This window comes from Leucoraja erinacea, chromosome 13 (genome assembly GCF_028641065.1).
Source record: "Leucoraja erinacea ecotype New England chromosome 13, Leri_hhj_1, whole genome shotgun sequence".
Lineage (NCBI taxonomy): Eukaryota > Metazoa > Chordata > Chondrichthyes > Rajiformes > Rajidae > Leucoraja > Leucoraja erinaceus.
In genome coordinates, this window is record NC_073389.1 from 45,450,950 (window position 1) to 45,466,430 (window position 15,481).

At 44.0% G+C, this 15,481-nt stretch overlaps 1 protein-coding gene across 1 annotated transcript in view; it reads right to left on the bottom strand.

The window, feature by feature from the left end:
• LOC129702986 (interferon-induced GTP-binding protein Mx3-like) overlaps positions 1 to 5,709 on the bottom strand; it is a 35,729-nt gene extending 30,020 nt beyond the window's left edge. The window contains exons 1-2 of the mRNA XM_055645117.1: positions 5,451 to 5,709; positions 905 to 1,003 (exon numbers count right to left, since the gene is read on the bottom strand). Of these exons, the coding sequence (XP_055501092.1) occupies positions 905 to 991 (87 nt within the window). The 5' untranslated portion in view covers positions 992 to 1,003; positions 5,451 to 5,709. The remainder of the gene's footprint in view (positions 1 to 904; positions 1,004 to 5,450) is intronic.
• Positions 5,710 to 15,481: the final 9,772 nt, after the last annotated feature.

Consider the following 15,481-nt stretch of genomic DNA (forward strand, 5'->3'; position numbering starts at 1 on the left):
GCGGCTGCCTCCTCCCCGGAGACCGGGGAATCATTGTAAATCATTGCATAAATGTTAGTCAGTTAGTTTGGAGGGATTTTATGTGGTGGTGGTGGGGGGCGAAGGGGGAAACTTTAATTCTTAGTCCCCTACCTGGTCGGCGACTCCCAACATCGCGGAGCTGGGGGCTCCGTCCTGCCGTGGGCGGCGCCGGTTGGAGCTCCGACCCCGGCAGCTCTATCCCTGGCTGCGAGGCGCTCCAAATCTAGCGCCGCCCGCAGCCGGACGCCCGCAGCCCCAGCTCCGCGAATGTTGGGAGTCGGCGGCCACAGCGCTCCGGAGCTTACCGCACGGCGACCCGGTAAGGCATTGCCCTCTCCCCGCTGGTATCCCAGCACTGCGACGCCACCGACTCCCAACATTCGCAGAGCTGGGGCTGCGGGCGTCCGGCCGCGGGCGGTGGTGGATTTGGAGCGCCTCGCAGCCAGGGGTAGAGTTGCCGGGGTCGGAGCTACAACCAGCGCCGCCCGCGGCCGGACGCCCGCAGCCCAAGCTGGGAGTCGGCGGCCACAGCGCTGCGGAGCTTACTGCACGGTGACCCGGTAAGGCATTGACCGCTCCCCGCCTCTCCGACCAGGTAGGGGACAAAGAATTAAAGTTTACCCCTTCACCCCTCCCTCTTCATATAAAAGCCCTCCAAACTAACTGACTAACATTTAAGCAATGATTTACAGATGTTTAAGTGTCTCTCCGGGGAGGAGGCAGCCGCTACAGTAGTACAGACCTGGGTTGACCGTGGGTCGTTTCGGGTCAAGTTTGGTGCCAAACGCGAGCTTTGATGTGCAGACGACATCCTGGAAAAAATGGCCGGTTTACGGAGTTTTTCGGTTTCCAGAACACCGGATAAAAGGTTGTGCACCTGTACCTGGAACTCTGCACAAATTCCTCTGGATGAATTAGGTTTTCCCTTTCGGTGTTGCTTTACTTTCTTTTTTACGGAGTTCGTGGTCATTTTGCAGTTAATCTGTGGAAATTATTAGTTTTTGGTTTCAATCTTTTTCAATTACAAAGATATGATCATGTGATTATGAGTTGGAGTTATTGCAACAATCAAAGTCAATAGATTAAATATAAACCGATTATTTCAAAGTTTAAAAGGTTGTCACTGATGAAGAACGCATAGAGTAGAGAGGAACTGCAGATGGACACAAAGTGCTCGTGTCAGGGGTTATTGGGAGAAGGCAGGATAATAGGGTTAAGAGGGAAAGATGGATCAGCCATGATTGATGGCAGAGTAGACAAGATGGGCCAAACGGCCCAATTCTGATCCTATCACATTTTTTAAAAACTCAATGTGTTAGGCAGCTTCTCTGTTGATGTCAGAGATGCTGCCTGATCCACTGAGTTACTCCAGCACTTTGTGTCTATCTTTGAAGAACACACAATGTTGTGTTGTATGCCATGTTGTAATATCATGTTATTGCGTGGTGTGGGAGCGCAGCAGTTATTGCAGCAGATTCAAAACATCAGGGATCTGGGTTCGATCCTGACCTCTGGTGTTGTCGATGTGGAGTTTGCATAGTTTTGCCTTGACTGTGCGAGTTGCAGTGTGTGCATGGGTTTCCTCATCCGTCCCAAAGATTCATTGTACATTAGCTCAACGTACATTACTTGGCTGCTGCAAATTCCTCTAGAATATGCAAGTGACGAAAGACTATAAGGGGTCAATGGGCATTTTAGAGAAATTATTATTGGAGAATGGAACTAATGGAATTGGACTGCTGGGGCCAGTGTGAATCTGATGGACCAAATGACATATTTCTATGTCACAATCAGGGCTCGACATTAGCGGTTGCCCAGGTGCCAATGACCACCTAAAGTGCCACCAGGCAACCTAAATGCCGAGTCATTTTGCCCGGCTTGGCACTGCAGATGCTGGTTTATACCAAAGATAGACATACAAAACTGGAGTAACTCAACGGGTCAGGCAGCATCTCTGGAGAAAAGGAACGTGACGTTTCGTTTCAACGACGGCAACAGCTGTAGTGCGGGTCAAAGATCCTAGGTGCCGGGTGACGGAGAATCGGAAAGAATGACGGGCCTCGCACAGCAGCAGGGACAGCGGAGATTCCATGTGCCTCCCCCTTTGGCGGCGGCAGTTGGCGGTGGACAGGAAAGGAAAGGCAGTGGGGCAATGATGCTGGTGTTGTCTGAGGAGCGCTGACCTTCCTTCCTCCCCACCTCCTCTGTCTCCCTCTCCCCGTCTGTCACTCTCTCCCTGTCTGTCCCGCTCCCTATCTGTATGTCCCGCTCCCTATCTGTCTGTCCCTCTCCCTCTCCCTCTGTCCTTCTCCCAGGACTCGAAATTAGTGGTTGCCCGGGTGCCACTGACCACCCAAAGTGCCGCCGGGCAACCTAAACGCCGAATAATTTTGCCCGGCTTGGCACTGCAGATACTGGTTTATACCAAAGATAGACACAAAAAACTGGAGTAACTCAGTAAAAAAACTGGAGTTACTGGATTAACTGGAGTAATCCATAAAGATGGATTAATAAAATTGTGAACACGTGAAACATTAAAACCGCAGTGTTCGATTGTCACTGCTACCGTTGACACGTTATAACAGAATTCATTTCACTGGCAAATCAATGCTTTTAATATGGAGTATCAGTACAATAGTTATTTAATGAAAACATTCACAACTATACGTTGGATTTATCAACATTTTTTACTATTACAGTCAGTCAAATACATCATAGGAGATATTTCAGTTAAAATGTTAACATTAATTCTGAAGTGGGAATGATGGAAACAACGTTTATAAATAACTTTTTTTAAATCTGGTGCGTACAAACTGGGTATCTTCATTGCTGTTCATAACACATACACCTAATCTGAATGTCCGGTAATGTGGCGTTTTGATGCATTTAAACATATTACCAAAAGAACATTTGCTGCAGTTATGTCCTTTGACCATCTCTTGTCAGTTAGTGTGATGTTTAACCTGTCAGATGGCTATAGTCGGTTTTAACAGCTATTATCATAAAATGTACTTTTGATATTTCCTTGCAACCTGTATATTTTGTTGTGGATAAATTATGTGGGAAGTGAGTGTTTCTGTACCAATAGCAATAACGACCCATGCTATGGCCATGTCATGATAATTTTCGGTCCTTCACATAGAAACATAGACATAGAAATTAGGTGCAGGAGTAGGCCATTCGGCCCTTCGAGCCTGCACCGCCATTCAATATGATCATGGCTGATCATCCAACTCAGTATCCCGTACCTGCCTTCTCTCCATACCCCCTGATCCCCTTAGCCACAAGGGCCACATCTAACTCCCTCTTAAATATAGCCAATGAACTGGCCTCAACTACCCTCTGTGGCAGAGAGTTCCAGAGAGATTCACCACTCTCTGCGTGAAAAAAAGTTCTTCTCATCTCGGTTTTAAAGGATTTCCCCTTTATCCTTAAGCTGTGACCCCTTGTCCTGGACTTCCCTAACATTGGGAACAATCTTCCTGCATCTAGCCTGTCCAACCCCTTAAGAATTTTGTAAGTTTCTATAAGTTTCTATAATTCACAGAGAACATGCTTGCATCAATCTGTAGTGTGCATGGTTAAGCATATGTGTTACCATGGTCCAGGATTTATTCACACAGGTTGATCATACGCTGAATAATCCAACCACATTTTTGTTTGGAAGTGGAAAGAAATAATAGAAATTGCATTAATTGCAACGTAAAAAGAGTTGAGATACTGTATTATAATTTTGCTGCATATCATTGTGGTATATATCATGTCTTGATTGGTGAATATGTTTAGTTTGTGACTTTATTTGAAGCAGAAATGATATGTGAATGCTTCATTGAGCATAATTCCGACTGGTAACTACGCACTTCGTCCGAGCACATTATCGCACGCGTCATGCAAGCCGTCTTAAATGACCACCTAAACTGTTATTTGGCAACCTAAAAAGCTGCCTAGGTTGCCCGGCTAGCAACAAGGAAAAAAGTTAAGTGAGAGCCCTGTCTCCCCCTCTTTCTCTCTCCCCCCCCCCCCCCTCTTTCTCTCTCCCCCCCATATCTCTTCCCCTCCCTCCCCCTCTGTCTCTCTCTGTCTCTCTCTATCCATCTATGTCTCTCTCTCTGTCTCTCTCTTTGTCTCTCTCTTTGTCTCTCTCAATGCCAAATATGTAATTTGGGCTTCCTACTGAAAAGTTTGGAGGCCCCTGTTTTAGAGGATCAGCCATAATCATATTGAATGGCGGTCCTGACTCGAAGGGCCGAATGGCCTATTCCTATTTTTAAATGTTTCTATGAGACCATTGAACTATCTGTCATCAGACTTTACCGGAATTTACATTGCACTATAAGTTATCCCCTTTATCTTGTATCTGTACACTCTGGACACCTCGATTGTAATCTTGTATAGGTTTACCACTGATTTTACGGCACACTTGGTTTCAGTCTTTCTGGATTATCCAGTTTTCCCAATCACGCGGTCATGTGATAACAAAACTACACCCCCCTCTCGTGGTCTCCAAAGCACCGTGGAGTGCCAGTAACTTAAATAAAACAAATATGAAAAGTAAACGGAAAGCGAAACTGCTATATCCGAAATTGGTTATATGTGGGTGCGTTAAAATGAGGGTTTACTTTATTGCTTTCGCGAAACAGTTCGGAGTGAGGATCGAGAGCATAGTTGACAAGGGGTTTTGGGGAGCAGCCTTTTAAAATGTGTGCAGTAAATTAGACAAATTCGAGGGTAGGAGGGGTTATGGGGGGGAGCAGGAACGGGGTACTGATTTTAGAGGGCAGGAAGGATGTTTAAAAAAAACACTTCACACGTGGATGAAAGAAATGTGCAATAATAATTTCCAGAAAGAGTTAATAGGCATCGCGACAAATGATTTCAGTACCAGAGATCAACAAAGTTTCCGCCCTCCTGTTATGAAACAGCAAACAGAGAGGGCTAAATTATTTATCCATCCATATGAACATTTAGCAGGCGACACTCAGTTGCTGAACATCAGACTCACTTGCTTAACATCTCGCCCGAGAAAGACACAAAATGTTGGAATAACTCAGCGGGACATGACAGGCAGCATCTCCAGTTTGTGAAAAACATGTCCGTGTAACAGTCTCAGCGACCTCAAGACGCCCAGCCCTTCCCAAAAAATTACAAATAAAAAGATATATAAATATATTCATTTTCTGGTAGGCTATATATATATATCTATATATAGGAAAGAACAGCAGTTGCTGGTTTAAATCGAAGGGAGACACAAAGTGGAGTGGCTCAGCGGGACAGGCAACATCTCTGGAGAGAAGGAATGGCAAGGAGAAGGAAATCATATTTATACGTGTATAGCGCGATAGCAAAGATTATGACAAAAGGTTATGAATTTGCAATACACACACATATATATATCCTATAGAATCTACGCAGTTGCTATAAGCACGTACCTGTATGTGATCAAGCCAAACGGCCACTTTAATGTTTTTTAAGGCGCTCGGAACCCAGCTTAAATACTCTTGCGGACCGCTTTCGTAACGAGACTGAGCCAATGAATTCGGCGCCGAGTGATGGAGACAAACTAAGGAAACTGAAACTAAAGTTGCAGCCCCCTCTTTGCACTGTTCGCGATAAACGAAAGTTAACCATGCTTTTCTGATTTCAGGAAACGCAAGTCAGAAGCTGGAATCTGAAGAAACGGGCAGGCAGGGCCTGAAACATAGACCACCCTTCTAGACTTTACAAGACCTGCCTGAGCCCCCTGAATTCATCCAGCATGTTGTTCCTTTGTTTTTGCTAGAAGAAACTGCCTTTTGTTTTGTTAAAAAAAAAAGAGGTTTAGTTCCACACATGCAATGAGAAAACAATTTCCAGCAGAGAATTTAGAAAAGTAAAATTAAAACATGACTCTTCCTGTCCAAGATGCACTCCACCACCTGCACTGCCCACTGGTCCGAGACGGTCTGAAGAAGGGTCTCGACCCAAACCGTCACCCATTCCTCCTCTCCAGAGATGCTGCCTGTCCCGCTGAGTTACTCCAGCATCTTCGGTGCAAACCAGCATCTGCAGTTCTTTCCTACACACCAAACACCCCCTCTCGAGGATTTCCTGGGCATAAACCCTCAGAAGAGAGGGATGTGTTTGACCATGAGAGGGTAAATAGAACTTTGCCCTGACTGAACTGACTCCCACCCCTCTCACTTTCTTTCTACAACAGATGCCTAAAGGTCATTTGAACCAGTGATGGAAATCGGGGGGGGGGGGGGGGGGGGGGGGTACACAGGGGGACGGTGTTCCCCTAGTTTTCAGTTTCCATCCTGTGCATGAATTCGCAGCTTTATCCTGCGCTCCTTAATCCAAGGGCGAGCGAACGAGCGGACAGACGGGCGAACGCAACGTTGATAGAGCGTAATAGTGTCATGTCAAGTTTCGTGTCGAGACCCTTCTTCAGACTGAGTCACGGGAAAGAGGAACAAGAGATATAGACAAATGAATGGAAGATATGCCTATATCTCCCGTTCCCCTTTACTATCAGTCTGAAGAAGGGTCTCGACCCGAAATGTCACCTATTCCGCTCCATGAACGTGGTTTTCATCCGTCTGTCCGCTCGTTCGATCTCTCTTGGTGTCGGCGGAACTCCCCTCAGACTCCTCCAAACACACACACAGCACGTCCAGCAGGATGCTGCGGGCTAAGACCAGGAGCAGTGAGAAGAATGACATCAAACGGGTCATGGCAGCTATCAAAAAAGTACGGTAATGGTAAGGGGGGAAAAAAAAGAACACCCGTAGGAAATTGATGTGTAACAAAAAAAAGGGGGGCGGCGGTCGCTCCGTGGCCGTGCCGGAGGGAAGTGGGGGGGGGGGGGGGGGGGGGGCTGGCCTTTATAGTAAGGGGGGCCCGTGCTAGAGTAATCTACTCTCAGCTGGGGTAGATCTACCCCCGGGTAGAGGGGGGAGAGAGGGGTGGAGGGGGAAGAAAGGGCTAGACGAGGAAGTGGGTGTGAGCGGGATTGGAGAAGGGGGAGCGGGGGAGGTTGCTCGTTCTCTCGCAGTCCCAGGGCAGCGCTCCTGTCCCTCCAGTCGCCATGCTTCGAGCACACAGCCCCGGCTCCCCCCCCCCCTCCCTCCCCGGGGAGAGGCGGTGAACAATACAGGGAGGGCCGGGCCAGGGGTTGGAGCAGCAAAGTTTACAAACCTCGGCCTCAGCTCATACCCGTTTGCCCGGACCCCGGCATCCGCTCCTGCCACCGGCCCTCTCCTTCCCTTCTCTCCTCCCCTTCTATCTCCCCATTCCCATCTTCCCTCGCTCCCATCTCTCCCTCCCTCCCGCATTCCTCTCTCTCTTCCCCTTCTCGCCTTCCCTCCCTCCCCTCTTCTCTCCTTCCTCTCTCTCTTTCCCTTTTCTCCTTCCCTCCCTCCCTTCTTTCTCTCCTTCCTTCTCTCCCTCCCTTCTTTCTCTACTTCTCTCCTTCCTCCCTTTTCTCCTTCCTTCACACACACACACACCACACACCCCCCCCCCCCCCCCCCCCCCCCCCCCCCCCCCCCCCCCCCCAAGTTAGAATGGGATAGAAGCCCAAAGGGTAGGATGGGGCTGGTCCAAAATTGAATGCCTGGACTGGTTTTTTGCCAATAGTTATTGGTTTCCAGGATCTAGTTAATTTTTTTTCATCATTCTAACATGTGAGAGAGCATCGCCTGGGTGCAGAAGCCACGCTGTTAGTAGGTTGTAGAAGTAAGTGAGTGCAGATGTTGGATGATACAATGGATCGACTGGGCTTATAATGGATCGACTGGGCTTAGTAATAGACAATAGGTGCAGAAGTAGGCCATTCGGCCCTCCATTCAATGTGACCATGGCTGATCATCCCCAATTAGTACCCCATTCCTGCCTTCTCCCCTTATCCGCTATTTGTAAGAGCCCTATCTAGCTCTCTCTTGAACCCTCCAAATCAAGGATGGGAATGAGACCTACATCAGGGACCTTTGGGTTTGCCTCAAGACCACCGGTATACACGCAGGTACGTGAGTCTGGGTTCCGTAACATGGGTTGTGTGGTCTAGTTATAGTGTATTCTTCTTAAGTATGGCTATCAGGGTGGGCATTTATTTAGTTGCCACTAGGTCACGTCGTCACTATTATACCAAGAGAGGATTATTGTTACACCAACAAATTGGGTAATAGAATTGCACCTGCCATAGCAGTCTTAATCACTGGTTGGAAAGCCTTGTTGAGCTTTAATTATCAGTTACCTGTGCGAGCTATACATGGTGGCGCCATGGTTAATCCGCTCATTAAGGGACTGTGGAAGATTTTCCCCAAATTGCCAATAATAATTAAGTAATCAAATCTCTCGTTAACTGGGAGGGGCGTCTTCATTCAGGTAAATATCTTCACCCATGACAAATAACTGGCAGGTTTGGTAGTCCAGGGGATGAATGTTGAGCTTTGCAAAAGAACAAATAACTATTTGATAGTATATACAGTGGAACTGTACGCTATTTTGATGGCAGTTCGGTGGATGGAACAGGTGCAACCATGCAAAGTATTAATATGTAGCAACTCATTATCTGCAATCCAGAGTATTGGGTCTGGTGCATCCCATAGGCGACCTGACCTAGTGTATGAAATCCTACTACTATTAAGCCAAGTGACAAGGAGGGGCAGTGACGTGACTTTGTTGTGGGTCCCAGCACACATTGGTGTTCTAGGAAATGAAAAAGTGGATAAATTAGCAAAGGAGGCTTTAAAAAAAAGAAACATAGAGGTAAACTTACAATTATCCAAATCTGAAGGAAAACACATTGTGTGGAAGAAAATAAATCAGGAATGGCAACTATACTGGGAACAGGAGACAAAGGGAAGACACCTCTATTCGCTACAAAACAGAGTGGGCATTACAGCAAGAAGAGGGGGGAACAGGAGGGAACAGGTAGCAAGATTGAGGATAGGACACACCCACTTGAATAGCACATTAAAAATATTGGGAAAACACCCTACTGGGCTGTGTGAGGAATGCCATCAGCCGGAAACAGTTCAGCATGCCCTAATTGCATGTAGGAGATATGAGACAGAAAGAGGAATTATGACCAGTGAAATGAAGAAAATTGGAGTGACAGAAATATCAGTGAAGCACATTCTGGAGTGTGGAGGGAAAGGAAAAGGAATAAAGGTGTTTGATTTCTTGAGGGCCTCTGGCCTTATAAAAAGGATATAATGTAAAGACACGAGTACTGTGGAATGAAGCCAGAAGGTGGTGAAAATATAAGAAGATATTAAATTGGTTTCTGGGCTAGCTTACAGCTTATATTTAGTGTCAAATTAGGCTTTCCTCAGGTTGCGGGGTGTGTGAGATAACATTGTCTCCCAAGTGAAGGAGCTAGAGAGATATCTTTGAAAGTAAGATGCCATAAACCAAATAACCAATGTTTATGGGGGAGGAGGCAATAAAGGAAGAGAGAAATAAACAGTCACATCTTTGTAAACAAATGACCTATGTTTATGAGGGACCAAATGACAGAGGAAGCAGTGAAGAGAGCTAGGGTGGTCTATTTGGAGATAACAAATGGACAATGTTTTTAGTATATCTTGTACCATGTAAAAAAAAAGGTTTGATGTGATGCATTCTGTGGAAACCTTTTCCAGTACTTCTGACCATGACTAATGTCTGTGGAATGTGATAAGGGGACAAAAAAACCTATTTAAAGCAATGTAATTCTGTTGTTCAGAGAAGGTGACTGAGCACAGTCAAGTGTCTGTGTTGGTCACTTGACTGGAGTTCTCCCTCCCTTCCATCGGCCGATGTTAAGTAAAGTTTTGAACTGGTCTACCAAACAGTTTGTGTGGTGTCTGTTTATTAAGAAGCGAACCTGGTTTAGTAGTTAAGATAAGTAGCTTTTTCATTGGCGGTAGTTATGCAGGCCTCGCTGGGACCACATCAACGGCTGACTGTGCAAGAGGTTGCGGAGGTTGCCGGGATTGGAAGGGAGATAACTGAGCTCTATCGGCCCCCTTGTAAGACCGACTCCCTAGAAACTCCCGGGAACATCTGTGATCCTTCATCAGAGGTTGAATTGGTTCCCTGCCGAGGTTCTTAGAAACAGACTAAGGTAAGACCAGTTGGGCTTTATATGTTTTTTTTAAGAAGGGATTGTGTATGTATTTTTAAGACAGAATTGTGCATGTATTTTTAAGAAAGGTCTTATGTATATTGTTAAGAAGGACGCGAGTGGTTCCTCTCTCTGTCTATCTCTCTTTGTTTTCTTTTTCTCTCTCTACTAAGGGCTCATCGGCCTTGTTGAGATATCCGTGATTTGTCGGGTTGAGATACGGGGGTTGAGGTGTGTGTCTGGCTTATTGAGACATCCGAAGCGTTGTCGGATTGAGAAATAAGTGGCGTTGTATATTACAGTATTAAGAAGTCTGCCAAGTTGAAAAGAAACTGGGGTCTCGGTTAGCGGGTCTGCTTCGTTGAGACACTTGGGTCGTATATTAAGGAATTAAAAAGTCAGCCAAATTGAGAAACTGGGGTCTCATTTAGTGGGTCGGCCTGGTTGATATATTTGGAACGATTCGGAATTAAGAAGTCTGTTTTTTTTCTCTCTCTCTTTCTATCTATCTATGGGGAATGCTCTGGATACCGGTCCTATATATGTGTTATTTGAATCCTAAGTATAATAAGAAATTTAGAATGTTAAGTTACAGATTGACCAAATGGTTGGGGATGAAGCCTGGCCTGTAGGGGGCACATGGAATGTTGAGACAATTAAATAAGCAGAGGTGTTGATATGGGAAAGGAAGACAGGAACCCACTAGAAAGCCGATTTAAAATAGACTTTAATTTACAGCAATTGAACACTAAATTCCTTCCATTTGGCCTATAAATTGATGTAAATGAGATTTAAAAATCATGTTTTATTGTGAATTATTTGTGAATATAATTTGGACACTTAGGCTATTTAAAAATGTTAATCATTTATTAAGAAATGGATAGATGTTTTGATCTAGGAATTGAAGTTTGAAATTAGCTACAATTGGGTAACTAACTAATTATATGCTTTTATTTCAGGTCATCCAAGTAAGATTATTTTATATTTGTGTCAGAATGGTTCAATCTATGATAACTGAAAATTTCATTCAGTTCTCTTAATTTTTAAGAAGGTTATGGGCTTTTGACGGTCCATGATCACAGTTTTTTTGTTATGTCCATAGAAAATCAATAGGGAACAAGATGCTAATTTCCGAGTATGAAAATGGCCATAACTTTTTTATTACTTGAGATATGAAAGTGAATTAGGTGTCAAATTAAACTTATTGTTATGCTTTATCTGATGGGGTAAATTGCAGATTTGATTTTTTTTAAATCTCACAATTTTGTAACTTTGCTAGATAGAGTTAAGAAACTAGGATAGCACTAGGAAAGGATGGAAATTATTGCAACTAGAATGCCAGTGGGCAGAGGAACAAGAGAATAGAATTAAAAGACAGACAGGAGGTGAGAAACAGGTGATGGTTGGTAAAAAATAAACCCAGTACTGGTAAATCCTCTGGAGGAAACTTCATGTCTGGCACGACGACCCTATTTGGTAATGAAAATGAGGAGGAGTTAGATAATCTTGTGAGATGTCCACCTCCCTATGCCCTACCAGTAGTAATGGCATCTTTACCTGGGACAGTTCCATCAGTAACATCCCTATAACTTGAAGTTCTGACCTTACAAAGCTCTCCAAGAGTGAGAGCAGGGGAATGCCTTTCTGTGTGTAATTTGTTAAGGCATTGATGCTACCAGAACAGCTGATCATTATTAAATGTACTGCACACACTGGTGCTGGGGACCCTATAGCAAAAGGTAATAGGTTGCTGATAGTGTATCCAAACAAGCAGCCTGTACATCCAAATGCGTGGTGACATCTGGTAAACAGATACTAGCAAATAGAACGGTCCTGCCAAACATGAGGGAGGTATGTACATTACAGAGGGACGCCTCTTGTATATAATAATAACTATGGAAACAAGAGGGCTGTGCCATTGATTCAGCACACCCCGCTTGGACAAGTTGGTGTATACGATACATTTTTACCCGTCTTACCCATGCTGGTAAGGAGGGAATGATAGGATAACAAAGGAAATGTGGTGGCACCCGAAAATTTGATGAGGCACTGAAGCAGGCCTCTGAATGTAAAATTTGCCAACGAAATAATCCAGGCAAACCAATTAGGATACCCTCAGGGGTGACGCCAATGCCATCACGATCGTTTGAATGCATACAGATTGGTTTTATTGAAATGCCAAGGGCCCAGTGTTATAAATATTGCGTAGTAATTTTAGATTTATTTAGTAGGTGGAGTGAAGCTCTACCAACCACTATTAATAAGGAAAAATGTGCACATTTTAATATCTGACAGCAATTCACTGTGTACACCACCCACAGGCATCTGGGATGGTGGAAAGAGTCAATGGGGATTGCAAAACAAAATTACCCAGGAGGTAAATCCTTTTTCTGACAAGCAACTATGTTATAAAAATTGGGGATGAAGGAAAATTCAATGGAGAAATGAGGATAGGATAGGGAGACTGAAAAGTCAAGGGGAGTCTGACTAATCATGATCTGGATCAATGTCCAATTAGGGTTAGGTAACCAGGATTTTGGTAAACAGAAGTCTTGTCAGAAAAAGGGAAAGTAAATTACAAAGAGATGTCTTTAAAAATGAAATATTATATACTGCTGGTAAAACAATGTTTTTGTATATGTACTGCTTGTAAAACAATGTTTTTTGTATGTGGAATGTGTGAAATTCGAAGCAATGAGCAAAGTTGTGTGTCACTTTTTAAGAAGTTGTCCTTTAAAATGCAAATCTACAAAGTTTATGGTGTGTCTGTTAAGAAACAGGCATGAATGGGGGGTGGAGCTATACTCGATGGATAAAATGTGTTGTTTGATTATAAATCTTTTGAACTAAGTTTAAAAAAGACTCATCCCGATTAAAGTGTTAAATGAGATTGGAAATGTCAAAATTACAGAGAAAAGTAAATGTATTATTGATTACTGATTCTGAATGAGTTCTTTTGGGAAAGTTTGTTTTGATATGATAACAGAGGTTGTCTTTTAAAATGCAAATGAAGCAAGATTACTGTTTTTAAGCAAACAAAAAGATGTTGAAGCATGTGCTGTGTGAGTGAAATGAAGGTAGATGAAAAATTGTCTTATGACTTACAAAAGGAGGTTTGAGGGAACTCACAATGAGGGACAAAAGGTGAGAAGATAAAGTAGATTGGGGAAGAGAACATATTTGGAGAATTGAATATTTAGGTGGGGAGAGCCTCTTCGGATATAATCGGATTAAAGAATAAATTCACAAGGAAGTGTTAGGAAGGAACATGAAGGATCAAAAGTAGACAAAAGTGCTGGTGAAACTAAGCTGGTGAACAAGATTTACAACTTTTTATTGCCCCTGGAGAGTGGGGGGAAGCCACTTACAGGCCCTGGGCAATTAACTAATTATGTATGGTCGGCAATTAACCCATGTCTTGCCAGATCTACATTCCCAGGTTGGAGGAGCTTTGCTGGGAGCCATAAAAGCTATACGATGACGGGGGTGCTGGGACAAGAAGAAATTGAAACTGTGTTGAAAGAAACAACCAAGTGTTGCTAACAACATGAACTGCTGTAAAGATTGAAGATCATCATCGCTGGATACATTTGATTGACTGTGAACAGTTTGTGGAAACAAGGACGATGGGCTATTGATGCTCCCTTTATTCTGGGGTGGCCCAGCCCACATGGACTGAACTTTCTTCAGAATGGCAAACTTGCGGACTAACCCACATTTAAAGGATGGTACACACCTCCTTTTAAACAAGATTGAAGTCAAACATGACAAGCGCAGCAAAGATACCCTGACTACAGACAGTAAGAGGTCTGCAAAGGCCAGTTTTTGCCACAACCAAGGCACTGGTGTATTTTAAGGAAACAGTATATTTGTGACAGGGCATTGTTATGTTGCAAATGCAGTGCCACACAAGAGAAGCATGAACCAGTTACACCAGCACACAGGGAATTCCAAATGAAGCCGAATAAAGGCTGAGCAATTTTTATGATCCTTTTCCTGTCCTATGGTAGTATATTAGTGTCACGTCCGGGGGAGGTTGGTGGCCATTTAAAATGTTTGGAGGGACTTGTGAAACGATTGTCCACTATGAATTGATTGGGTTACTAGTGTACTATTAATTTGTCTGATGAGATGCTTATGGTCTTTCGTATGTACTCAGGAAGGACTGTAGTTGTTATCAAAATTTTGATAAAAGGATGGAATGATGAAGCCGAGTTTTAGTTAAAAATATAAGAAGATATTAAATTGGTTTCTGGGCTAGCTTACAGCTTATATTTAGTGTCAAATTAGGCTTTCCTCAGGTTGCGGGGTGTGTGAGATAACATTGTCTCCCAAGTGAAGGAGCTAGAGAGATATCTTTGAAAGTAAGATGCCATAAACCAAATAACCAATGTTTATGGGGGAGGAGGCAATAAAGGAAGAGAGAAATAAACAGTCACATCTTTGTAAACAAATGACCTATGTTTATGAGGGACCAAATGACAGAGGAAGCAGCGAAGAGAGCTAGGGTGGTCTATTTGGAGATAAAACAAATGGACAATGTTTTTAGTATATCTTGTACCATGTAAAAAAAAAGGTTTGATGTGATGCATTCTGTGGAAACCTTTTCCAGTACTTCTGACCATGACTAATGTCTGTGGAATGTGATAAGGGGACAAAAAAACCTATTTAAAGCAATGTAATTCTGTTGTTCAGAGAAGGTGACTGAGCACAGTCAAGTGTCTGTGTTGGTCACTTGACTGGAGTTCTCCCTCCCTTCCATCGGCCGATGTTAAGTAAAGTTTTGAACTGGTCTACCAAACAGTTTGTGTGGTGTCTGAACTGGTAGACCAGTGCACTTATCTTAAGTAGACCAGTGCAAAACTTTACTTAACTTCCATCGGCCGATGTTAAGTAAAGTTTTGAACTGGTCTACCAAACTGTTTGTGTGGTGTCTGTTTATTAAGAAGCGAACCTGGTTTAGTAGTTAAGATAAGTAACTTTTTCAGTGGCAGCAATGCAACATTGCGGATGCCGGCTGCTGTAAAACTCCAAAGAAGAAGAAGAACTGGCAGGTTTGTGTCCAGCATTTCTCCCACTGTGTCTGACGTACGGGGGCCAGAGGCACTACAGTCCTTCTCTGTATATTGCGTTAGCATCGATCCACGGGAGCGACTCCCGAGTGTTTTAATTTGGGCCACGGGAGCGACTAGCATCTTTCATTTCATTGCACATCTCGTATGTGTATGTGACGAATAAACTTGACTTGATAAAGTTGACTTGGAAAGGAGCAGGATTTGGAGTCACTAGCACGTGCAGCCTGTTTGGGGAATGAGGATACCAACAACGCATCGTTTTGCACAGCTAGTCCTGGCAGCTGCTGAAGTAAGC